The 27,681-nt window shown below is 29.6% G+C and overlaps 2 protein-coding genes across 9 annotated transcripts in view; one reads left to right on the top strand and one right to left on the bottom strand.

Moving 5' to 3' along the window:
• The first annotated feature begins 152 nt into the window (after nt 1-152).
• Nucleotides 153-5,928, top strand: LOC119606783 (ras guanine nucleotide exchange factor P). The gene is made up of 5 exons (XM_037960372.1): nt 153-1,103; nt 1,583-2,431; nt 2,580-2,798; nt 2,865-4,079; nt 5,192-5,928. Exons 1-5 carry the CDS (start codon nt 299-301, stop codon nt 5,419-5,421), a joined length of 3,318 nt encoding a protein of 1,105 aa, XP_037816300.1. The 5' UTR covers nt 153-298; the 3' UTR covers nt 5,422-5,928.
• A 3,596-nt stretch (nt 5,929-9,524) lies between these two features.
• Nucleotides 9,525-27,681, bottom strand: part of LOC119606779 (matrix metalloproteinase-14) — an 85,257-nt gene continuing 67,100 nt past the window's right edge. For 3 of the 8 annotated variants that reach the window (XM_037960365.1, XM_037960364.1, XM_037960363.1), the window contains exons 3-7: nt 25,911-26,317; nt 25,281-25,840; nt 24,836-25,212; nt 23,490-23,655; nt 9,525-10,518 (exon numbers count right to left, since the gene is read on the bottom strand). In XM_037960365.1, coding sequence (XP_037816293.1) covers nt 10,370-10,518; nt 23,490-23,655; nt 24,836-25,212; nt 25,281-25,840; nt 25,911-26,317 — 1,659 coding nt within the window. In that variant the 3' untranslated portion in view covers nt 9,525-10,369. Of the gene's footprint in view, nt 10,519-14,600; nt 15,590-22,820; nt 22,928-23,489; nt 23,656-24,835; nt 25,213-25,280; nt 25,841-25,910; nt 26,318-27,681 lie in introns of those variants that run through there. The other 5 variants (XR_005231689.1, XM_037960366.1, XM_037960369.1 and 2 more) reach the window with 5 other exon arrangements.

Consider the following 27,681-nt stretch of genomic DNA (forward strand, 5'->3'; position numbering starts at 1 on the left):
CATTTATTATTCATTGTCAAATTATCGTTTCTCTAAGATATACAAAATTTTGTTTAAAATTGTAAATAATTGTATTATTTAAAAAAAAACCCTTCAGTTTTAGCGCTTTTAGAAATACAAGTATTGGCAACATTTTTAAACTACAAAAGAAAATCAAGCCAGTGCCAGACGAAGAAAATTTTTATAAATAACTTTTTATAAATAAACATTTATCAAAATGGATAAATAATCACAAAACTACAAAAACAAAAGTTTTTAAATTCAAATAATATAAAATGTTTGGTATTTAGTGTATAAAATGAATAAATACAATAATAATGGTAATTTCTCCAGAGCCCCTGTAGGGGACTCTCCAATGCGTTTTAATAAACGTCCACGATATGGAGTAAATAATAGTGGCGCTAAGATTTCGCCCAGGTACAAACATCAAAATCAAACCGGATATAAATATTCGCCAAATAGAAATGTTACAACAGATTCCTATCAATGTAGTTCTTATGATAAAGGCCCCAGAAATTTTTATGGCATTTCACCGAAACGACCAAATTATAATCAACAAAAGAATAGTCAGCCATCATCATCTTATTTACATAAGACTAATGCATCAGCGATTTCATCTCCCTCCTCCTCTTCATTTTCTGTGAATAAACAAAATGTTTTAAACTTGCCACCAACTCAACCGCCACCAATGGCGTCTACCTCGTTGGCGGCCCAAAATAGCCAACAGCAGCAGCAGCACAATCCTACTATGGTGGATAATTCTAATTTATATGGATTTGGTTACAATAGTTATTATCCCACCAGTTATAATAACGACATAGCTCCGACAGATTCCGCTTCAACATATGGTGTGACTGATGCTATTACTCCCTTTATGTGGCAAACAATAACGTCTACACCACCGCCAAAATTGCCACAACATCAGCAACAGCCGCCACTGCCTCAACCACAGCCACCACCTATATTACCTCCATTGCCAAGTGATGATAAATTGCCACATTTACCGCCACCACCAATGGCCGCTTCCACTATGTCTCCCACAACATCACCAAATTTAGGAAAATCTAATTTCAAAAATAATGTATCAAATGATAAGAAATCAGGTAAGGAATTAACATAAATAGTTTATTATGTATTTATATTATATTTCATGTTAATGCGGCCAATAACTGGGACTATTCCTAGACAGACCTGGCCCTATATATAGACTGAAATGTGGGCAGTAACTGGACCAAATTCCGTTAAGAAATATAGTTAATAGCTGGACCTATTTCCTATTTCTAGACCGAATTATGGCCAGTATCTGGTATTATTTCTAGACCGAAATATTTAGGGTAACTGTTCCCATTTCAAGACAGAAATATGACCATTAAGTAGCCCAATGTCTAGTCGGAAATATGGTTAATTACCGGTACTATTTCAAAGCAGAAATAGGGTTGTTAAATGGCCTTGTTTCTATGTTCAGTAGCTGGTCCTATTTCTAGACAGAGATTGGCGCTATTTCTACACAGTATTATAACCAGTAATTTATGAATAAAGAAAAATATCTTTTGGGATCTCACAATTTTTATTTCCTTTTCAGAAGCTAAAACAATTGTTAAAATGAAAACAAAGCGAAAAGCAATTTCGGAACGCTATCGGTCTAGTAAATCGTGGTGCGAAGAAGATGCCATACTAGCCCTTAAGGCCGAAGAGTCAAATACAAGAAAACTACAGAGAGATATAATATTAGTCATACGTTTTCCCGATCCTGAACTAAGTCGTGAAATTGTAAAAAAATATAGTCCTGACATAGAATCTGTGCATTTTCAATTGAATTGTTCGCCACGTTATTGTTTGGTACATCTGAAACCTGGAACAGATGTGGAGAAAACCATCGATCACCTATCGAAGGTACCATTTGGTACGGGTTTTTTATCGGTGGAAATTAAACAAATTCCCTATAAAGTACATACTACTAAATTGAATGAAGTTGATCCCTATACTTTGTACGTGGGCAATTTGCCAAATACTATAGCGTGTAAAGCCCTAAAGAATCATTTTCCCGGTGCAGCACGTATTGATATTGGTTTTGCTCAACGTATGAAATATACTCGCTATGCATTTATACGCTATCAAACTGTACAGAAGGCCATTGAGGCCTACAATCGTATGTTGGATGCTGAAATAGGTGGTCGTACATTAACTATACGTTTTAGACGTGTTAATCCTACAACTGAGGGTAATAAAGATGGTGATGCTGAACATCCCGATAGTATGAATGATGATGAACTAATAAATCACACAACACTAGAAACAGAAGATAAAATTGTAGGAGAAAATGCTGAGCCATTTGATGTTTTACAAGAAAATAGTACTGCAGATGTTGATGAACATAATGAACATAATGATGGTGCTGAAAATGTTACTCACGATTTGGATGAACATATTGGTAAGCTGCTCATATGATAAATTATACTATTACACTATACACCGTCTTTTGACAAAGTCCTTTAATATTTCAATATAAGTGAACATTTTGAAAAACTTTATTTTAAATGAGGAATCCTATAATCATTTACTTATTTTCTTTTTTACAGATGATAATTTAACGGAAGCCACTTCCACTGTTGAAAAAACTTCAGAAGCAGAAGCAGAAGATAATATTTTTATACCTCTAACATCGTCCACTTCAATTACAAGCACAATTGAAACTTTACATAATACAACGAAATTAAGTTTTTCAACTGGCAACAATTCAGCATTTGAAACCAATAACTCTGTACCTCTAAAGTCGCCTACAACCAGCACAAGTCAAGGTATTCCACAAACTATTAAGCCAAAGTATTTAAGAAAATACTTAAATATCTTTTTCACATTTTCAGCAAACAATAGCAATTCACTAGTCCATAATATAAAACCTGAACCAGATATTGATCCGGCTGATATAGCTATACGCGATAATACTCTATCTTCTCGTTTGGAAGTTAACAGTGATAATATAAAACAGGAGGAACAATTAGCATTATATGATGAATTTTTTGCACCGCCCAGTAATCAAAATGATAATAATAAAGAAAATTCGGCGAAATCAAATAATAATAACGATGTAGTTTCTTTACATTCAACAGCTGATGAAACAGATACCATGTCTACGGTATCGACTAATAGTTTAGGAGAGTTTTTACAAAACTGCCAGAGATCTCAAATACGTTCAAATTGTATGGAAAATTTAGGACCGCCACCAGCCAAAAGAAATAAGCCACGTGAAGATGTTTCGCAAGCCACAGTTAAACAAGAATCACTAGAAAGTAACAATATTCTAACTGCAAAAGATTCAACACAATTTACTAAAGATTCTATTGTTGCGGATAACGTTAAACTGGAGCCTTTGGAAGAACTTAATGTTAGTGATAAAACTACTTCAACTTCAGACCCTGCAATTAAACAAGTTCCTAGAAGAGGAGATAGAGTACAAGCCGCAGTAACTCCTGCCATTACTACAAACCCCACAATACCTGCTAGTAATGATGATGTAGTACCTTCAACGGCTTTGTTTTTTAGAAGTAATAGTCAAACTAATTTAACAAGACCTGGCAATGACAGTGATTATGATGAGTTCTATGATACTCGAACAAATCTATCATCCCATACAGCAACTAGTGTCGCAAATATTAAAAAAGAACCCCTAAACATATCAACAAACAAAAGCACAAATGAAATGAATTTTAAAAATAAACAAGAAAATGAAGAAGTACTTAATAGAAGAGATGTAAATACAGAAAGTAAACTAAGTCAAACAAGGAATATTATAAATTCCGTTATAACATCAAATACTCCTATCGATGAAGATGATTTAGTGCCGGCACAAAATATATTGGGTTCCTATCGACCTTTTCGCAGTGAAATTAAAGAAGAAATGGAACATGATGATATATTTGCAGTACCCATCAACATAATAAATAATTTAAATGAGAATAATAATTTGGACAATCTTAGTAATGAAATAATTTCAAATCTGACATCTTTGTCAGACAAAAATTCGACAACAACAAATGATATTGGAAAAAGAAGTACGGCATTCAAGGAAAATGATGATGGTAAGTTATTGAAAGAATTTTGTAAATATATGGCAGTGTGCTTTAGGTGGGTTGGTGGATAGTGTCCTCGTCTATTAGACCGGAGGTCATGAGTTCGATCCCCAACAGACCCACTGATGAAGAAGGTAACAGCAGACCGAAGGGAGACCGACGGGGAGGCAAAAAACGAACGAACGAACGAACGAAACGAACGAACGAACGAACGAACAAACGAACGAACGAACGAACGAACGAACGAACGAAACGAACGAACGAACGAACGAACGAACGAACGAACGAACGAACGAACGAACGAACGAACGAACGAACGAAACGAACGAACGAACGAGAACGAACGAACGAACGAACGAACGAACGAACGAACGAACGAACGAAACGAACGAACGAACGAACGAACGAAACGAACGAACGAAAACGAACGAACGAACGAACGAAACGAACGAACGAACGAACGAACGAACGAACGAACGAACGAAACGAACGAACGAACGAACGAACGAACGAACGAACGAACGAACGAACGAACGAACGAACGAACGAACGAACGAACGAACGAACGAACGAAACGAACGAACGAACGAACGAACGAACGAACGAGAACGAACAAACGAACGAACGAACGAACGAACGAACGAACTAACTAACTAACTAACTAACTACTAACTAACTAACTAACTAACTAACTAACTAACTAACTAACTAACTAACTAACTAACTAACTAACTAACTAACAACTAACTAACTAACTAACTAACTACTACTAACTAACTAACTAACTAACTAACTAACTAACTAACTAACTAACTAACTAACTAACTAACTAACTAACTAACTAACTAACTAACTAACTAACTACTAACTAACTAACTAACTAACTAACTACTAACTAACTAACTAACTACTAACTAACTAACTACTACTAACTAACTAACTAACTACTAACTAACTACTAACTAACTAACTAACTAACTAACTAACTAACTAACTAACTAACTAACTACTAACTAACTAACTAACTAACTACTAACTAACTAACTAACTAACTAACTAACTAACTACTAACTAACTAACTAACTTCTGTACAAAAATATTCATCTCTTTCCCATTTTCAGATGTCATCATCATTTCCGACAACATAACGCCTCAAGAGAAGCAAACAAATTCTAACACATCACTATTAAATAACTTAATTTTTCGGCGTCACACGGATTTAGTAACATTTACATCGAAACCTATTGTCGCCGTAACAATGCCTAAACGTGAAGTTTCTACTCTAATACATCATGATAATCTCGATAGATTGTATGAACAATTAGATGCCGACTCAGACAATGAGTTATGATACTTTATATGGCGGAAAAAACACCAGACACTGTATTTTTTATACATACTGAGTTTATGTATATAGGTTGTAAATAGGGAAAAGTACGGACATGATTCCCTAAAGAATAATAAATACAAAAGAACAATGATTCAATATTTTTAAATATTATAAATGGTAAGAATTTTTTTAGAATATGCATAAGTATTTAAGTTATTTGTAGAAATTAATTACCGCTTTTATAATTAAATGTTCTAAATTATATAAATTTGTGCAAATTTTTTTCTATGGCAGCAAAAGTACGATTTATATATGTACATAGTTTTCCTATATTTGAGTCTATTTAATAATGTTTGCTTGTTGTATGTTAGTTGAAATCAAGTCACATTAAATTAACTAACAATTCTATATTCTAGTCCTTATTCCTGCATATAGTGTAGTCTACAGACTAGACTGTAAACTAGTCTATAGATTAGACTATAGACTAGACTATGCACTATACTATGGACTATAGACTAGACTATAGACTAGTCCATATACTAGACTATAGACTACTCCATAGACAAGACTATAGACTAGTCCATAGACTAGACTATAGACTAGTCCATAGACTAGACTATAGACTAGACTATAGACTAGACTATAGACTAGTCCATAGACTAGACTATAGACTAGTCCATAGACTAGACTATAGACTAGTCCATAGACTAGACTATAGACTAGTCCATAGACTAGACTATAGACTAGTCCATAGACTAGACTATAGACTAATTGGTTAATTTAGACTAAATGCTAAAACTTTTTCTCTGGACTCCAGTATTTAACATACAAATTTGAACATTTTTGTTTTCGAGTTACCAACCTTTGTTCATGTATTTCAAAATCAATGTAAATTAAAATAATATCTAATTTACCGTTAAGCCGTTACTAAAATAACTTAAAATACAGGTTTATCTAATAAACCATTAACGGTATAATAATCCTAATTATAGTTATGCTTAAGTTTAATTCATTTCGATTATGAATTTTAATGTCATATTGTACGATGGTCACACATTGACTCTTCGTAACTAAAAATGGTGTTATGCATTTCTTGAAAAATTAAAACTAGTGAAGTTGTCATGCTTTGGTTAGTTCGGGCGTTAATATTTTACTCGAAGTATATCTCACCAACCCAAAATTTTTGTTATGAGATAATATATTAGCTACGAATTGTCAACATATGGCTTATTTGCTTGTAGACACATAATGTGTGTGTGACATATTATGTCACGATTTTTTTAACAGTTATTTAGGAAAGAGTAATATGACGTGTTACATTCAAAGTCGTTTATACCGAAAATATATATTTTTGTGAATTTATGTACTTCTATAAATGTTTAATATAGTCATAGCTTTAAGTTTTTTCTTATAATGTTTGTAATTTAATTTATTTAACTTCAGTCTCAATAAAACCATATAAAATTTATTGAATTTTATTCGGGTTAGATTTTTCATTAACCCGGTAGAGTAAAGTTTTGTTTTGAAATTTGTTAAAGATAATTCTGTGACAAGGTAAAAAGGTTGGTGCCTATATCTGACTCTATATAGTTTATTTTGTAGAAATCATTCCTAAAAACATGAAGTTCTACCTCTAGTTATCGGACTCGATGAGTTTATTAAAAAGAACACTGAATCTGATCTTTATATTCAGTCTTTTTTGTCGTCCTATAGGCTTTCTTTAGGAGTCACTAATGATGCATTTTACTGGTGCAGAGTTCAACTTATATAACTTATAAGACTAGGTTCGGAACTTCGTCAAATTAGGAATAATAGTTAGTGACTCGCTGTCTGTAACAAAATGCGAAGTAGCAATAAGGTACTTAAGACTCTAGTCAGCAGCATTTGGGGAATGGATAAAGAAACCTTATTAACTACTTATTGAATGATTGTCCGGTCAGTGGTGAACTGCTGAGCGCAATTGTGTACTCCGGGAGTTAGTGATTCGCAGTCTGCAACAAAATGCTACGTATCAATAAGGCACTCAAGTCTCTAGTCAGTAGCATTTGGGAAATGGATAAAGAAACCTTGTTAACTATTTATATACCGACCGATTGGCCGGTCAGTGGTGAACTGCTGAGCGCCATTGTGTACTCCGGGAGTTAGTGACTCGCAGTCTGCAACAAAATGCTACGTAGCAATAAGATACTCAAGTCTCTAGTCAGCAGCATTTGGGGAATGGATAAAAAAACCTTGTTAACTATCTACGGAACTATTGGCCGGTCAGTGGTGAACTGTTGAGCGCCAGTGTGTATTCCGGGAGTTAGCTACTCGCAGTGGAAGAAGCTCTAAAGCTGTCAAAACTTAGAACACTAATGGGTTGTATTCAAATAACGTCAGAGTAACATCTTTACGACCAGACGAAGATGCTTTCGCTTAAGGATCAAAACATTTCGTACCGGGAAGTCATTGGAGTTAGTATAAAACGTAAGCTCCTACAAGACAGTCATAAATACTATCCACTACAAAGCTATGGAAGACTCCATCAAGCTATAGATGACTCCATCAATCTAGCTCTAGTAAAGTTGCAAAAGAAGTACGAAACTTAATACGTCTCATGAGAGTGATATTGGCATAACTAGATACCTTGTAAACTATCTACCGAACGATTGGCCGGTCAGTGGTGATTCCGCGAGTTAGCGACTCGCAGTGGACAAAGCTCTAAAGCTGTCAAAACTTAGAACAGTAATGGGCTGTATTCAAATAACGTTAGAGGAACATCTTTATGACCAGACGAAGATGCTTTCGGTTAAGGAACACAACATTTCCTACTGGGAAGTCATTGGAGTTAGTATTGAACGTAAGCTCATTAAAAGACAGCTATAAATACTATCCACTACAAAGCGGTAGAAGACTACATCAATTCCGAACGTGCTAGTATCATACTAGGAGGTCGTCATCCCACCCGTTGCAAAAGAAGTACGAAACCTAACACGCCTGTCTCATGAGCGTGATATTGGCACAACTAAAATCGGTATGGTGTTCCCGTTTAAATTTGTATTGGTAGAGACTAAATTACATCATTCAAGAGCTCTGTCATGCGCGTGACATAGGCTCGGACAAGGTTCAACATCATTTCAACTGCAGGGCAAATCCAACTTAGCTGGAACCCGAATCCTTTTAGATCTAGACGACAGATGCGGCTCGGCTAATGGTTTTAGATCTAGCAGATTTGTATAATGAGGCAAAGAAGAAGAGTAGGGAACAAGTAGAGAATATAAGTGTTGCTACTACAACAACTAGTTACCCAGGACCATAGTATAAAATCGGTATCAAAATTTACATAAATTGTTAGGGTTTATAACTAATTATGTATATGGTCAATATAGGGGTCTGTCACAGCTTTCAAATCCCAACGAAAGTAGACTTTAGTTTTTACAGTTTTCTTCTTAAAATAGGAAAACCTTAACTTTTTCGAAATGAGAAGGGAAATGGAATTCTGTGGCAGTTCCCATAATTAATTGTGAATGATTTAGATATAAAATAGTGCTTATTACTACTCCGATCTACGTTACCTCTCTATATTTTATGGCGAAATTAAATGTTAGAAATAAATAATACTAATTTTTTATAGGTTTTTAATAATTGTTTTTTATTTGTTCATTTTTTTATATAGTTTTCTTTATTTTTTAATGTATAATACACAGTTTTTATTAATTATATTAAAATAACTATAAAAAAATTATTTGATTACAATAATAATATTCGGAGTTAAATATTAATTCCGACAAGAATATCGTTTTTTATTTAAAAAAAAAAATATATATATAAATTTGTTGACTTTGACATATGATTTGCATTAAAAAAGAATTAAATTATAAAATAATAAATTGTAATAACTAATAATTACAAGCTATTTTACAAAGATCTTTGTGGTTGATTTTTTTTTTGTTTTTTTTTTTGTTTAATGTTAAACAACAATTCTTTGAAAAATATTCTTGAGTAATTAAACAAGAAAAATGTATTTATTTAGATAATTTTTGTTTTTTTTTTAAGAAAAACTTAAACGTAAACGGGTGTGAAATGAGAAACAACAAAGTTTTTTTTTTTTTTTAAATGATTTTTTCAGTTTTTTTTTACTTATAATTAAATAAAATTTTTACACACTAAATTACGTTTAAGTCTAAAGCTAAGTTTTTAAAGGGTTTTTCTTTATAATTTTTTTTTTTTTGGAAAAAAAAGAAAAGTTTTTTTTATATAAATACATATATATGTTAAGGAATGTTTATACTAATTTGTTAGTGATTTTGTAGAGTTGTGTTAAGATATGATTTTGTATAGAGGTTTTCAAAAAGAGGGAATATTTAAATGAATTTTTAATTGAAATAAGTAAAAAAATTTGATTTTTTATATACAAAATAATAAAAATAAAAAAATAATAATTTAAATTATTTAGGGTTTCTTTTCATTTCAAACAAGTGGCCATTTAATAAAAACTTTGAAAAAATTTAATAAATTTAGAAAAAAACAATATCACATTTATAATTATAGAAATTTAATAACAGTTTATAAAGGTTTCTTTTTAAAAAGCGTTAAATGTTTAAGTTTTAAATATATGACCATTTGTTTATAAAATTTTTAAATTAACATTTTGTGTTTTTATTTTTTTTTAAGAAAAAAGGCACTTTATATAAACTAATGACTAACTGTAGATTTATATTCATTCATTATTATTTAATAATTAAAATAAAAAATTATTTAATTTTTTGTTATTAAGCGGCTTATATATATAGTTTTCATACGTTTTAACGTTTTCCTTTAGGTGTTTTCTTTTTCTTTTATTCGTTATAATTTAAAATAAAATTTTGAATTTTATTTTAATTATTTCCTTTTCTAATTATGTATAATATTTTATCTACATTTAAATGTGTGTGTGTATGTGAAAAGGTTCCTAATTTATTGTCCAAAAAGTAGTGGGGAAAATTTGCTTTTAGCTAACAATAAATTTTGCTACAAACATCATTAAAATGCTGGCCATTATAAGATTTTTAAGGTTATTGCTGCTATTGTTGGTGGTGGCACTCGACATGCTGGAACGATCAGCGGTGGCTTCGTCATTGGGCTGATGATCATCAAAACCTATGAAGGTAAATACAAAAGTTTGAAAAAGTTGCATACATTAATAATTTGGTTAATTTTATTGTTAATTTACAAATAAGTTTTTATTTAAAATTATTATTTAAAGTGTTTTTTAAAACAAAATAATTTTAAAAAATTGCAATTTGTTGTTTATTTTTTTTAGAAAAATTATATCTAAAGGATTGTTTATCATAAATTAAAAAAAACTTAAATTTGTAACAATATTCTAATTTAACCCCTTAAAAGAGAATAATTCCGGCTCTAAAGATCTCAAAATTCATGAATTGTCCATTACCGGACAACGTAAACCACATACAGTGGGGAAATTTCGAATAAAATAGGTAAAATTTAAGAAATTTAGAATGCCTAGAGAGTTTGTGTTTCGTGTTTAAGTTTTGAATTTGGGTCTTATAAACCTTGCTGGGAAGGTTATAAAGTATTCTAAATTTCAGCAACCTGGATTGAAAACTATAGCTATTGTGCCCATATTTGTGACCTTATAAAAGCGGGAGGACACCTTCATCAAAATCAGTTATATCGTCTGAAAGTCGAATCTATCTACTTTAAAATAAAGGTTTAAGCTCTGTCATATCTTCATAATTTTTCGAGATATCTTAACTTTGAGATATCCAAAGATTTGATATTACTTTCTCGAAATTGAGGTAGAAATTTTGTTCTTTTTTTTCAACTCTACAAATTGAACTTTCAGATGACATAACAGATTTTATCTACAAAGATATCTTCAAGCTGTTATAACGACTCAAATATAGCCAAAAATGGCGATTTTTCAGTTTTTAGGAAACGATATCTCAAAAACAGGCCATTATGAGGTTCGGATTTAGCAAATCTCAATCCTTTAGAAAAGTTTTACGACATCCTTGTAAAATAAACATTTAAAGTTTTTGATTCTTCTTTCTCTGGTGTTTCGAAGCCAAAAATCTTACGATATATAGAATTTCCTATCCATTGATATATAATCTGTCTACACTTGTGATATTAATTAGTGGATTATTAACATCTAATAGTAAAATGAAATGATTGCAATCTTAAAACTCAAAATCTATATTGATTAACAGATCCGCCATTTTTGATAATAGATACGACATTAGGAGGGTTATTTTAAAATGTATTTCATTGGAAACTGTTTTCTTTCATCGATATTTTAGCTATAAACCAATTTAAAACTCAATATCCGTAGTGTTTAAAGATCCACCATTTTGTGAAAATTTTGATAATAGAATCGACATTAGGAGGGTTATTTTAAAACGTATTTCATTTGAAACTAAGACATTCATGACAAATTTGATGAAATAATAGACCAGTATCAAAGTCTACTGAAAATGATTTCTTGGACTAAAGTAAATCATTGTCTCAACACCATTAAAATGTCGGGAAAATTTAGATTTGTACGGTATATCATGTTGTTATGTATGGAGAATTGAACCTGTTAATTCAGCACTAAGAGTTAGTATAAGTTTTTAATATCGAATCCAGATTCAGAGTTTTCGAAGTTGGTTAAAGAACCTTATGATCTGGAGATGATAATGGAGCTTTAAAAGATGTTCGAATTTACGAACATAATTTAACAGCTTTAACTTTTCTCCGAAAATAAGTTCGAATTTTGGAATATAATTTAAAATTTTTAAAACATATTTTCCTTTGAACATAAGTTCGAATTTTCGAATTTGATTTCAAATAAGTTCTAATCATTAAGAAATCTTATGAAGAAATTGAATATAACTTCGAATTTTTGTCCATTACATTCAGATGTCCAGATAATTACTAAATTTCAAAATTTTCGGTCTAATATTTTTTCGAACATAAGTTCAAACTTCTAAAATATCTTTAAAAATATACATAATTTAGAATTTTCGAACATTGCATTGTCATCGATTGTGTACATATTTTGTAAAAAATATGTTAGAATTTTCGAATATCTTTAAAGAACCTGATGACTTGAAGATTAATTTCGAATTTAATTTTCAAATTTCAAAAATAACATTGCATACTCATCAGGAATATAGATATTTACTAAACTTCAGCCTTTTCGGTTTAATTTTTTTTCGAACATAAGTTCGAATTTAAAATTTCGAATTTTCGAACATAACATTGACATCAGTTGTCAAAATATTTATAAAATTTCAGTATAATCTTACTAAAATTTTTTCGAACACCAGTTCGATTTTTCGAAGATCTTTAAAATCACATAAACATTAAAAATGCTTTCGAATTTCCTCGTCATTTTCGAAAATGTTGAAAAAACGTCATGATCTGGTAATTATTAAAAAAAACTCGAACACGATTTCAAATTTTCGCACATTACATTGCATCGTTGTCAAATTATTTAACAAATTTTTGCAGATTCGTCTTAAAATTTTTTCGAACATAAATACGAATTTTCGAAAATTTTGAAGAAACTTTATGATCTGATACTTATTAACAAAATCGAACTTTATTTCTAATTACCGAACATTACATTGCAACGTTATCACTTGTTTATATATTTGACAAATTTTAACCGATTTTGACTAAATTTGTTTCAAACATAAGTTCGAATTTTCGAAAATCTTTAAGGAACGTCATGATCTGGTAATTATTAAAAAAAAATCTAACATAATTTCCAATTTTTGCATCGTTATCACATGTCTATATATTTGACAAATTTTAGCCTATTTTGACTAAATTTGTTTCGAACAAAAGTTCGAAAATTTTAAAGAAACGTCATGATCTGGTAAATATTAAAAAAACTCGAACATAATTTTGCATTTTTAGAACATTACATTGCATCGTTGTCAGATATTTGATAAATTTTTGCCTGTTTTGAATAAGTTTGTTTCGAACATAAGTTCGAATTTTCGAAAATATTCCAGAAATGTCATGATCTTATTAAAAAAATAAGACTTAATTTCAAATTTCCGAACTTTACATTACATCCTTGTCAGATGTTTACATATTTGACAATTTTTAAACGATTTTGACTAAAATTTTTTCGAACATAAGTTCGAATTTTTAAAAATCTTTAAAATAAACCTTATTATCTAGAGATTAATTAAATAAATTTAAAATTTTGCGAACATAATAATGTAATGTCATCAGAAGTCTACATATAGGACAAATTTCTTCCGTTTCGTTTTAAGATTTATTCGAACATAACGAATTTTCAAAAATCTCATGATCTTTAGTTTAATTCAGTAGTTTTAGAAAATGTATCAAGGAAAATATAATTAATTTTGCAAATTTTTCCTAGTATTGTTAGTTAAAATGTATAATAAAGTGCAATAGCACTAAAATTTCCATGTCTGCTTTAATAATAGCTGTTACAAAACGGAGGCGTATGATTACTTGTAATTAAAACTAACAATACTCATACGCCTTAGTTAACTTTTGTATGAGAATAAATTTATGAGAAATAAATTTATTAAAAACCCATATTAAAACTAAAAATTATTAGTTTTTTTAATTAACAAAAGTTTTAAAACATAAATATGGGAATTTCTTTGTAGAAAAAATCATGCAATTATAAACTTAAAAAATTAGTAAAAATTTAAAATGATAAATGAGAAAAAATTTACAAAATTTTTAAATGATAAACAATCCCATGGAGATAAATAAATAAATTATTATAAAATATTATAAATAAATATAATTAAAATAAATAAAAGTGTTTATTTTTTACACTAAACCAAACGTTTTTTTGTAGTTTTTGTTTTATATAATAAAAATAACTAAAACAAAATTTAATAAAAAATAAAACGTACTTTTTGGGGGAATTTTTTTTTAAAGCGTTGCTGTTGTAGTTTTTTTATATAAATTTTTGGCAACAAAAATTTTTATGGCTTTATTATGTAGGCAGCAGCTTTGTTTGGTTTTGAGAATTAGAAAGGTTTTTATAAAAACAAAAAAAACGCTGACAGCAGCTCTGTACAATGTTGTTTATGGGCGTTTGTTTACATATATACACACGGGACACAAAACAATGTTGCCACACTATAGCTCAGTTGTTGCTATGTTTTGGGGGTTTTTAATTAATAAAATGATGATGAATTTATTTTTGTTTTATTAAATGAACAGCAAGTGTTATGTTTTTAAGTTTGGTTTAGTTTACCAAGTCTCATTTAGTTAGTTTTTTTATATTATTATTAACTTTTTTTTTGTTGTTTACAAAAATATCACGTTTCTTTTGTTGTGTGTTTAGTTGTTGTTGTTGTTTGTTAAACTTTAAAACCATGAACGTGCTATATTCCACATCCAGCCAGGCGTTACAAATCCTCTGCCATTATTATTTACATCTCTTTTTTCAATATCTGCTTGGTTGGTTGGTGGGTGGATGGGTGTGTTGGTTTTTAAAGTTTTTTGAGTCAGATTTTTAGTTTTTAAAATTTTTAAAGTGTTTCAGAATCGTTTTTGAGTGTTTTGAATTTGTTTTTAGTTTTCGTTTAAAGTCGTTTTTGTTTGTTTCAAATAAATAAAAAAAAAGAAAATAAAATAGTTTTAAAAAATTAAAAAATTATTTAAAAAAATCACTTTGAAATTTGTTGCAATTAGCAAGAATTAACAAAACAAACTAACATTCAAATAATAACGTGCTTGCAGCAATTTGTTAACATTTTCGTTTTTGTTTTTACTACTCTCTAAGCCATACTTTTAACACTCAATTACAAAAGAGAAGGAAAAAGTGAAAGATTGGGAAAGGGGGGGGGGATAACATTAACATTTTACAAAGATCTAAGACATCTAAGCTTTGTATTGCATACAGAGAATGAAAGAGACAAAGAGAGAGAAGAAGCTAGAAAGTGTAAGCAAAAGAAAATTTTCTACTATTACACACTACTTTACATTTCTAACAATTATTTCCGTTTCCTTTTTCTTTTTATAACGTTGTAGTATTGCGAAGCTTTTAGTTTAATAGTTTTATGCATTTGTATGTATATTGTTTTGTGACTGTGTGTGTGTGTGTTTGGGGGGTTGCGTATATGTGTGGGGATATGTTTAATGTATTATTTATGTTTTCTTTACAGTTTGTGTATGAAGTTTTTGTTTTTTTTTGTAATTTATCCACGTTTTCGTACGCCTGTAAATATGCAGTTTATAAAATAAAAAAAATATATAAATATTTATTACTAATTTGTTCTTAAAGCTTGTTTTTTACTTTAATATTAATTACGTTTTTTCTTCTACTTTACTAATAACACACAAACATGCAGTTTTTAATTTTTAAATAAATAAAAAAGGTTCTATTGTTAAGTAAATTATGAAATTATTATAAACAAACATAACTGTTTTTCTGTTAGCTTAACATTAAAACAAAATTACAACAAATGTGCTAATTTGTTAGATTTTGTTTTAAAATATGTTATGTTGCGTTTTGTGAAAATGTTTTAAAAACAAATGTTATTTAAATTTTTGAAATTATTATGAAAATTCCGTTTTAATTACAATCTTGAGAGGGAAGAATATGTTTAAATATATTTATGGAATACAAAATACCTTCCAGATACCCTACTGGTTACAGAAGTCTATTCTAGGTACATATTACTAAATGCATTCAGAATAAACTAACCAGTTTCCCGATAACTGAAAGAATATATGAACGAAAGGGACGTTTTCTTTTATCGCTAAATACCGCACAGTAACAGAGACACTTCCCTCCCCTCTTACTCTTCATTATAACAACTTCTGTTGCGAGACCTTTCCCAGATAGCTCCTTCATAACAAAGAGAAAGAGAGTATTTAAGTAACGCTCTTTGTTTTCGGTAAATGTCAGATAGTAGCATAGTATATGGGATACTGTCTCCTCTTCTTTATTAAGTCAACAATAGTTATACAGCCTTATTCATAAACATTTATCAAAGGTTTATAGAACAAATTTTATATGAAAATTTGATTTATAAACCTTTGATAAAAGTTTATGAATAAGACCCATAGTATTCAAGATCTAGTCTTCTGGCAGAGGTATCAAGACTAATCAGAGTCTTATCTTGTTTAGTATTTATCCCAGATTGTTTCTCGATAACTGAAAGAACACCTGAGGGAATGTGAGGCTCTCTTTTATCGTTAAATATCGGACAGCGACAGAAGATGAGAAAGTCCTCTTCATTATAATAACTTCTGTTTTAGTCTTTGTATTCGAGATCTTTCTTAGATAGGAATTACCTAAGTAAGGGTCTCTATTCTAGGTAAATGTCGGATAGTAGTGGGGTATATATAATATATAATCTTAATTAAGGCAACTTCTGAAGAAGTTATTATATTCAATATCAAGTCTTCTGGCAGTGGTAGCTATGACACAGTGTTTACTGATAAAGCAGTCTTATCTATTGTCTACGAAAGCTTATAAATAAGCTTGACCTAAGCGCATCTTATAGGGGAAAAGAAGACCTTGAGGTCTGAAAGATGATTTCATTAAATCGGTTGAGTTGGGCTTGTTTATACAGTTTGAATGAGTATCTCATAATTTGTAAGTGAAGTTCCAGTAAAGTTATCGATTTCCGCATACCCTCTCATCGCGTTAATCTTGTCTAATTCATAGGCCTTTACACTAACTGTGACCAGTGAGCAATATTAGCGTTATTCTAGATTGTATCTTACTATCTCGTTTGGAGACAGCCACTATATATAGCAGCTTGGATATCAGTATATCTACATATGTATATCCCTCGATATATTCCTATCGAATCGAATCCTTCAATGAAGAAGTCACCACCCACCATTCTACTTCTCTTGAAGTCGTCAGTATTAACATTTTTACCAGAAGACTGGTATCATCGGATCGAATCTTTCAATGAAGAAGTCAGCACCACCTTCAATGAAGAAATAACCACCACCATTCTACTTCTCTTGAAGTCGTCAGTATTATCTATTTTACGAGAATACTGGTAAGGCTTCGTTCCCTTCCGGAATCCAGTTGAGAAAACGTTTGTCGTTGTTTATCCCTTTCTTAATGTTTAGATTCCAGGATAGTTTACTTTCTAGGTTTATAACAAGTGTAATCCGTAGTTTTCAGTTTAACTGTACTTTGGTGGCATTAAGTTTTCAATCTTACATCTCTTAGAGAGAAGAACCAGTTTAGTTTTCAGTTAATTTACACTGAGACCCTATGAAACGTTCTTGAAATTAAACATACACAGAACTGATTAAATAAGAGGGAACTTTTTTGGTACTTTTTCGTTCTTTTGGTACTTTTTGAAATTTTATATCATATTGAATTTAGAAACATAAAATTTGATATGCAGAAAGAGAATCTAGTAAAGGAAACTGTTTGGTACCTTTTTAATTTGTTGCCATATTGATTTAGAATTTATTCTTTGGTACTTTTTTTGATCCACAAATGGTACTTTTAGAATTTCTCTATAATGTGCAACCAAAACACTGATTGAATGACATTCTATAAGGAGCAACTTTTTGGTACTTTTTGAAATTTCTAAACCTATTGAATGTAGAAACAAAAACTTCATTGATCCAGATAGAATCGAAACCTATAAAAGGGTAGTTTTTGGTGCTTTTAGAACTTTCTATAATATGTAATCAAAACATTGCCGATGGAATCGGAATGTACAAGTGAGATCTTTTTGCTACTTTCTTATATTCTTTCGTACTATTTCGGTTTTCAAATGGTACTTTTTAAAATTTTTATTATATGGTATTTTGATACTTAAAATTTTACTTGCCTAAATGAATAGGAATCTATAAGAGGGAACTTTTTGGTACTTTTTCATTCTTCAAATGGTACTTTTTCCTAAAACATTAAATGCAAAGATATGAAAGTTAATGATCCAAATCTATAAAATGCTATTCTTTGGTACTTTTTTATTCTTTAAAAGATACTTTTAAAACTATCTATAATATGGTCATACACAGTCCTGAGTGTATGAGAATTTATAATGAAGGGACTTTTTGGTACTTTTTCGTTTTTCCAATTGTACTTATCGATAATATTAATTGAATATTTCTTTAGGCTCGAGTTCGAGTCCCATTTTTTCAAATTCTTAGAGATAGTTTTCGATAAATTTTATGTTTTCTGAAATTTAAAAAAAATTTCGTTAAATTTTCTTCATTCATTGAGAACATTGACTTATTTCTTTAACTCTTCAACCTGTTGTAAACATTTTCAAATTGTTAGTAACAGAAAAAATGTTTTGTTTATATTTCAGTTATAAACTTTAACAAGAACCTTTCTTAATAATTAAAATTTTTATAACAAAAAATACATATGTATAAATGATTTTTTTTAAAAACGTGCATATAACCAAAATTTATAGAAAAAATAATAAATCATGCAAATTTTGATTTGTGTGTTTAAAAAGTTTAACCAATTTGTCTGTTTGTTTTGAAAACATGCTTAATATTTTGCTTATGCCAAAAACAAAATACATAAACACACATACTATAGTGATGTGTAAATTTCGATAACAGATAAATGGTGATAAAAAAACGCCAAATTTAGTAACATTTATAAAGAGGGGGGAGGAGAAAAAGGGTGAACTACAACAATAATAACAACAACATTTAATAAATACATACGTTTAAAAAAAGAGGAGTATAATTTAACAAATATTTAAAATAGTTTTTTTCTAAAGGAAATAATGAAAACAAAACTACGTTTAGGTTTAGTGTAAAAAAAATATTAAATAAAATTCAAATAAACTAAATAAAAGGGTGGGGAAGAAAATACATACATAGTTTTTTTGTTGTAAATATAATAAACAAAAGTTAAATAATGTATATAAATAAATAAAAAAGAAAATATATAACTAAATAATTGAAAGAAGTGCTACTGAAAGAAAATGTTTGTTTCGTTTTAAAAGAGAGATAATGTTATATACAAACTACTACCGATCTAGGTCTTAAGGTTAGTTATTCTACCTTGCAAATATTAGTTTAAAAAGTTTTAGTTAATTTACTTAGTTTTAAAGTTAGTTACTTTTATTAGTTTTTTTTTAAGGTTAGTTTATAAATATTTTTATTAGATAAGTTAAAAGTTATAAAAAAATTTTTAATTTCAGATTAGTGAAACCGACCAGAGTTGACCAAAAATATCTTTAGTTTTGTTGAAGGTTTATAATATTTTTGGTTTTTTGTTTGTTTGTTTATATTGTGTAGATTTTCTTAAATTAAACTGTAAATATTATAAAGTTTTAAATTAGTTATTTTGTTTTGGTGTTTTTTTAGAGAAATTATTTTTCTTATTAAAAGTGTTTTAAGTTTAAAAAAAAATATTGCTTTCTTTTAATGGTATGCTAGATTATGTATTTATAGTTGTTTAAAATTAGATTTTTAATTATTGTTATTAAGTTTTAATTATTTTTTTTTCCAGTTCTTTTAGTTAATAACTTAATTTTAAAACAAAACAGACATTATGTTTATGAGTTACACATTTTATACAAATATTTTGGTTATTTTTAATTAATAGACAATTTTTGTTAATTTATTAATTTATAGAAAATTTTTTCATAATTTTTTTCAATTTATGGAAAATTTCCGATTATTTTTAGTCAGTCGAAAATTTTCAATAAATCTTTTGTTTACAAAAAAATTTGATGAATTTTTCGACAATTTTTTAATTTATAGAAAATTTTAGTTATTTTTTTTTAATTTATAGTCTAGTCTATAGTCTAGTCTATAGTCTTGTCTACAGTCTAGTCTACAGTCTAGTCTATAGTCTAGTCTATTGTCTAGTCTATAGTCTAGTCTAGTCTATAGTCTAGTCTAGTCTATAGTCTAGTCTATAGTCTAGTCTATAGTCTAGTCTATAGTCTAGTCTATAGTCTAGTCTATAGTCTAGTCTATAGTCTAGTCTATAGTCTAGTCTATAGTCTAGTCTATAGTCTAGTCTATAGTCTAGTCTATAGTCTAGTCTATAGTCTAGTCTATAGTCTAGTCTATAGTCTAGTCTATAGTCTAGTCTATAGTCTAGTCTATAGTCTAGTCTATAGTCTAGTCTATAGTCTAGTCTATAGTCTAGTCTATAGTCTAGTCTATAGTCTAGTCTATAGTCTAGTCTATAGTCTAGTCTATAGTCTAGTCTATAGTCTAGTCTATAGTCTAGTCTATAGTCTAGTCTATAGTCTAGTCTATAGTCTAGTCTATAGTCTAGTCTATAGTCTAGTCTATAGTCTAGTCTATAGTCTAGTCTATAGTCTAGTCTATAGTCTAGTCTATAGTCTAGTCTATAGTCTAGTCTATAGTCTAGTCTATAGTCTAGTCTATAGTCTAGTCTATAGTCTAGTCTATAGTCTAGTCTATAGTCTAGTCTATAGTCTAGTCTATAGTCTAGTCTATAGTCTAGTCTATAGTCTAGTCTATAGTCTAGTCTATAGTCTAGTCTATAGTCTAGTCTATAGTCTAGTCTATAGTCTAGTCTATAGTCTAGTCTATAGTCTAGTCATAGTCTAGTCTATAGTCTAGTCTATAGTCTAGTCTATAGTCTAGTCTATAGTCTAGTCTATAGTCTAGTCTATAGTCTAGTCTATAGTCTAGTCTATAGTCTAGTCTATAGTCTAGTCTATAGTCTAGTCTATAGTCTAGTCTATAGTCTAGTCTATAGTCTAGTCTATAGTCTAGTCTATAGTCTAGTCTATAGTCTAGTCTATAGTCTAGTCTATAGTCTAGTCTATAGTCTAGTCTATAGTCTAGTCTATAGTCTAGTCTATAGTCTAGTCTATAGTCTAGTCTATAGTCTAGTCTATAGTCGAGTCTATAGTTGAGTCTATAGTCTAGTCTATAGTCTAGTCTATAGTCGAGTCTATAGTCTAGTCTATAGTCGAGTCTATAGTCGAGGTCTATAGTCGAGTCTATAGTCGAGTCTATAGTCTAGTCTATAGTCTAGTCTATAGTCTAGTCTATAGTCTAGTCTATAGTCTAGTCTATAGTCTAGTCTATAGTCTAGTCTATAGTCTAGTCTATAGTCTAGTCTAGTCTATAGTCGAGTCTATAATCGAGTCTATAGTCGAGTCTATGGTCGAGTCTATAGTCGAGTCTATAGTCTAGTCTATAGTCTAGTCTATAGTCTAATCTATAGTCTAGTCTATAGTCTAGTCTATAGTCTAGTCTATAGTCTAGTCTATAGTCTAGTCTATAGTCTAGTCTATAGTCTAGTCTATAGTCTAGTCTATAGTCTAGTCTATAGTCTAGTCTATAGTCTAGTCTATAGTCTAGTCTATAGTCTAGTCTATAGTCTAGTCAATAGTCTAGTCAATAGTCTAGTCTATAGTCTAGTCTATAGTCTAGTCTATAGTCTAGTCTATAGTCTAGTCTATGGTCTAGTCTATAGTCTAGTCTAGTTTATAGTCTAGGCTATAGTTGAGTCTATAGTCGAGTCTATAGTATAGTCGAGTCTATAGTATAGTCTGGTCTATAGCCATCCAAGAGAACCATCTGTAAAAGTATTGGCGCTAAATAAAATTTTATATTGTTAAGAACAAAATGTTCAGTAGAGTATTAGAGTATTTTCAATAAATTTTCTATTTTTAGAAAATTTTCTTCTTTACATTAAAATGATTAAAAATATATGTTTCATTAGTTCTTTGGATTATTTTTATGTGGGACAAAAATTTTTTTTTGTTAATTTAACTTAAGTTTAGTAAGTTTTTTAGGTTAATGTTATTAATAATTTATTATTAAATAAATCTTATACTTACCTATTTTGAAAAAAATATTGTAAATAAAAGTTATACAGAAAATTCAAACCAAAACCTTGAACTGTGAAATTTTCGAGAAAATAAAGATGAACGATGATTTTAATCGAGCAGAAATTGATGAAGTTGGTTAGTAAAACACAAATAGAAGTTTTTTTGCAAATCAGATTTAGAAAAATTCCTAAAATTCTAAAGAAGTATAAATGTTTTTTTTATGAAACTTATTATTGATTTTTATTATATCACAGGACCACTTGGTAGAAAAAGTTACGAACTTTGTTTTGATATATTGGGAAAGCAAAGTGTCAAAAATATTCAAAACTTTGAAGCCAATTTAATAATTATTATATTTTTTTTTTAAATAAATCAAAGTATTTCTAAAAGAAAACTTGAATTGCGCCTAAAAAGAGGCAATAATGTTGATTTAGTTTATATTGGAAGTTTGTTTACATTATTTATTATTGTTGTTTTTGTTTTGCAGGTTTGTCTTTTGCTCATTGTGTAGGAGTATGAAAGAGAACAAGTGTGTTTGTAGTGTTATTATGTTATTTATTTGTGTTTGTTTTGCTTTGGAGTCTTTTTGAAATTAGTGCTTAAGTGTTCTTGGTAATTTTTTTGCTTGTGTGTAGAAAAAGTGTTAAATTGCCTTAAAAAAGTAATTTCAAATACCTTTAATTGACTTTTGGAAATGCAAAGGAAAAACTCATGCTTTTGAAAACCAAAGTGGTGGGAATATAATAAAAATATGGCAGCTCATTTTATCCTAAAAGTATTTGCTAAAAAAATGAAATTTTTAAAAGATATTTACAAGATCCTACTACAACCAACAAAATGGATATGAATGAAAAAGCAGAATGAGCAATGAGTTTAAGATTGAAACAGAGAAAGACATTAGACATTCTTTATAAAATATAAAATAATAATAAAATTATGTATTTTCTTTCATAAACACTTTAAAAATTAAATTATTTATATAAATATAAAAGTTAGTAGTAAATATAATTATGTATAATAAAACAGTATTTTTTTTAAATATATATAATTTTATAACTTATATAAAACTTAATATAACATACCACTTTTCATTAATTTCTTTGTTTAATATTTTAAGTATTTTTTTTGAGGGAAAAATTTACTATTTAAATAAAATTATTCTATAAGAGAATTATATTTTAAATTTCAAATTTCTAATAAAAAATTATTTCTTTTAAAGAGATCAATTTAATAAAATTTTTAATTAAAATTTTGTTTAACTATTTTTCATAAAATGTTTCTAATTTTCTATGTTTAATTCTTTTGTTTAAATTTATATTTTAGTCCTGGGTCGGTTCCACTCACCTGCATCAAATACTGTATCATCATTTTCATAATCATTGAAAGATGATTCATGCAATTCAGTTTCCTGTGAATTGTCCACAATATTACCTGTTGTTGAGGGTGTATTCTTGCAACCGAACCACCAGTGGGCTGAGGGGCGGGGGAATGGAGGATCAGCAGCATCAACCTGTTGGAAAATTATAAATTTCATCAAATAGTTGCAATTTTCTAAGAACTAATGTAAATATTGAGTATAATTAAAAAGAGTTTTTTTGTTCAATATTTTTAAAAAGCTTTCATGAAAAAAGTTTTTTTAAATACAACTTTATGGACAAAGGAATTTCCTTTTTTATTAAATGTTTGACATTTTAAACACGATTTTTCAATATTTCAATAAAAAGCTTTTTTTAAAAATGTTTTTAAACATTTTTTAAAAGCTTTTCTGAAAATCTTTCTTTAGCAAAAGTCCAAGTAAAACTTTTTGGTCAAAGGAATTTCCTTTAAAAATTTTTTTTTAATGTTTTTAAACTTTTTCTAAAAGCTTTTTTTGAAAACCTTTCTTTATCAAAAGTCTTTTTAAACAAGTTTTTCTTAATGGCTTTCTTAGTTTTTTCTTGAAAGCTTTCTAAAACAGATTTTCCTTAAAAGCCTTAAATTTTTTTTTGAAAAACAAGTTTTAAAAATTAAATATTTGGACTTTTAAACGATTTTTAAAATTAAAGTAAAAAGCTTTTTCTACAAATGTTTTTAAACTTTTTCTAAAAGCTTTTTTTAAAAACAATTTTTCTTACATAACTGAGAAAGCCAGTTTTTTCTTAAAAGCTTTCTAAAAGTAAATTTTTCTTAGTAAAATGTAAAAGAGCTTTTTCTTAAAGCTTTTAAAAAAGGATTTTTGAAACCAATTTCACAACTATTGTTGTTCCTAGTAACTTTTTAAAAAAATAAAGTATTTTTAATAGCTTTAAAAAAAAGCTTTATAGAAGCTTTTTTTAAAGCTTTAAATTCATTTAAAATAAGCTTTTCTAAAACTAAAGTTTTTGGAGAATAGACTTTTTTAAAAGCGTTTTAAAGTTTTTTCTTAAAAGATTTTTAAAATTGTTTTTTAGAGCATTTTTAAAGTCTTTTCATAAAAGCTTTTTTAAAGCAGTAATATATTTTATATAGAATACCTTTCTAAAAGCTTTTTTTTTAATTTTTCTTGAAAGCTGTTTTAAATACTATATTTCATATATCTCCTTTAAAAAGCTTTCTTTAAGTTTTTTGAACAATATCTACTTCGTAAAAGCTTGTTTAAAAGCTCTTTGAAAGCTTTTAAAAGCAACACTACACGAAAAGCTTTCACATATTCATATCAGAGAAATACTTACTGCAAATGTTCTATCGTTAAACCGATAGTATTTATCACCCTTAAAGAAGTACGTATAACCATTGGTATATTGTAAGGCAGCATCTAAACTATTTGGCAAGCCTTCCCAATTCGAAATCGGTTTGGGATAGCTGGACTTAACTGGTGGTCTCTTCAAGGGATCGAAACGCCAGAATTTACTGCCCTTATAGAAGTAAATTTTACCATTACCGCCCCAAACCATGGCAGCATCCAAATGATCGGGCACTCCGGTAAAACCTTCACTAATCTCTTTCGGGTAATCACCATCCATTTGACGGCCATTGTAACGCCAATATTTGGTGCCCTTGAAGAAATATGTTTTGCCATTTTTATAGGTAAAAGCAGCATCAATATCGCCTAAATTTGAATAAAAGAGAGAAATCAATAAAATGTTTGAAGTAGTCAAGAGGAAGTCTAACACCCACCTGGTAAACCAGGCCATCCTTCTGAGATAAGTTTGGGATATCCGTCGGCCACTGAGTTTTCGGTAAGCTTATAGTATTTATTGCCCTTAAGAGCATAAGTCTGGCCATCGGCTGAGTTGAAGAGAGCATCAATTTTGGGATCTTTACATAATTGATCATCTCTGGGTGTGCGTGGTGGAGCAAAGGCGGGTCTTTGTGTAGTACGTGGGAAGGCACCACCGCTGGGGGGATTTATACCATTACCATTTGAAGAGGACTTCTTGCCATATAAAGCCTGAATGGCTAAAACATCATCAGAGTCCAATTTGAAAACAGGCTCAAAACCACGATAGAAGGGAGCCATTAAAGCGGAACGTACATCGGAATGTGACAAACCCAAAGAGTGACCAAATTCATGAGCAGCTACTTGGAAAAGATTAGTGCCACGAGGACTGCCTATGGTCCAAAGTTCAGCATCATCAAAATGAGCATCACCACCAAAGACAGGGAAGAAGGCATGAGCCAAGGTGCCACCTACACCATCGAAAGCGTCACCATCACCATGTTCACTTTCAACAAATCTGTAAAAAGTTTTAAGAATTTTAATTAATAAACAACAATTTAATTCTCTTTTAGTCTCCCTAAACTTACTTAATTTCAATATGTACTGGTCCCGAACTTTTGGGAGTAAAACTTAGATCGGTGTATTCGCTCCAGACAGCAAAAGCTCTAGCAATTTCGGCATCAACATCAGCTTTCTTCAAACGTTTAGGATATTTGGAGATTTTATAGGTCAAAGCCTTTACACGCCAACGGCTGCCCTGGAGTGCATAACGCTTAGAACGATTATCATTACCAAAACCCACCTTATCGCGTACGCCACAACGTGGCAGTGACATTAATTCCATGGTCTCAGCATCTAGCTCACCGGTGGTATTTAAACCGGCGAAACTTTGAAAGTCCTGCACGGCTTTGATCCAGGTATTGGCATCCAAGAGACCACCATTGGCAGAATTGCGGGCGGAGGCGGGTAAGTAACCAAATTGTGATAAATATATCTGTAAGGAAATGGAAAATAAGGAGAAATGAGTAAAATTGGCTTGGAAAGTTCGGAAAAGAAACAATTTTACAAAGAAAAGCTTTAAAAGTTTCTAAAATTAAACAAAAAGCTTATAAAGCAACAACTTTTAAAGTTGTACACCAAAAGCTTTAAGCTTTAAAAATATGTTAAATATAAAAGTAACTTTTGAGTGTTTTTGTTAACGTTTTTTTTGTCTAATAACATTTCCGTTTATGTCTCTGAATCAGTAGTCATCAATAATTGTTTTCTCTTTAAATTTTTCCTCTTACTCATTAATTTGTTTATCAACCATTGACAACACATTGTAAAATTCATGAAAAAAAAATCATTAGAATAAAACAAAATATAAATAAAAGTTTACTTTCATTAATAAAAAATGTTGTAATTGGCGGGGTTTAACGGTCATGATGACAATAAATATTTAAATAAATCATCAATAAGTTTAACAAAATGCAAAAAAAAACTTTCAAAAAATCACGTTTAACATGTGAGACATGAAATTTACTGATAAATTAGCAATGAAAAAACATGTGAGTTAAATGCAAAAAAAAAAAAAAAAAAATTACAAAATTATAAACAATTACAATTCAATGCAATCGAATTACTTCAGACTAAAATTAAAAAAACGGGGAAATGTTGAAGTAACTTTTGGTAAAGATGATGAATAAAGTTTTTTGAAGAAATGGATCAGTTCTAGTTTAGTTATAATTCAATTCTAGTTCAAATCTAGTTCAGTTCTAGTTCAGTTCTAGTTCAGTTCTAGTTCAGTTCTAGTTCAGTTCTAGTTCAGTTCTAGTTCAGTTCTAGTTCAGATCTAATTCAGTTCTAGTTCAGTTCTAGTTCAGTTCTAGTTCAGTTCTAGTTCAGTTCTAGTTCAGTTCTAGTTCAGTTTCTAGTTCAGTTCTAGTTCAGTTCTAGTTCAGTTCTAGTTCAGTTCTAGTTCAGTTCTAGTTGTGTTCTAGTTCAGTTCTAGTTGTTTCTAGTTCAGTTCTAGTTCAGTTCTAGTTCAGTTCTAGTTCAGTTCTAGTAGTTCAGTTCTAGTTCAGTTCTAGTTCAGTTCTAGTTCAGTTCTAGTTCAGTTCTAGTTCAGTTCTAGTTCAGTTCTAGTTCAGTTCTAGTTCAGTTCTAGTTCAGTTCTAGTTCAGTTCTAGTTCAGTTCTAGTTCAGTTCTAGTTCAGTTCTAGTTCAGTTCTAGTTCAGTTCTAGTTCAGTTCTAGTTCAGTTCTAGTTCAGTTCTAGTTCAGTTCTAGTTCAGTTCTAGTTCAGTTCTAGTTCAGTTCTAGTTCAGTTCTAGTTCAGTTCTAGTTCAGTTCTAGTTCAGTTCTAGTTCAGTTCTAGTTC

The sequence above is a fragment of the Lucilia sericata genome, unplaced genomic scaffold (assembly GCF_015586225.1).
Source record: "Lucilia sericata isolate MDLA Ls3-8-SP2 unplaced genomic scaffold, ASM1558622v1 Contig000622F_arrow, whole genome shotgun sequence".
Taxonomy (NCBI): Eukaryota; Metazoa; Arthropoda; class Insecta; order Diptera; family Calliphoridae; genus Lucilia; species Lucilia sericata.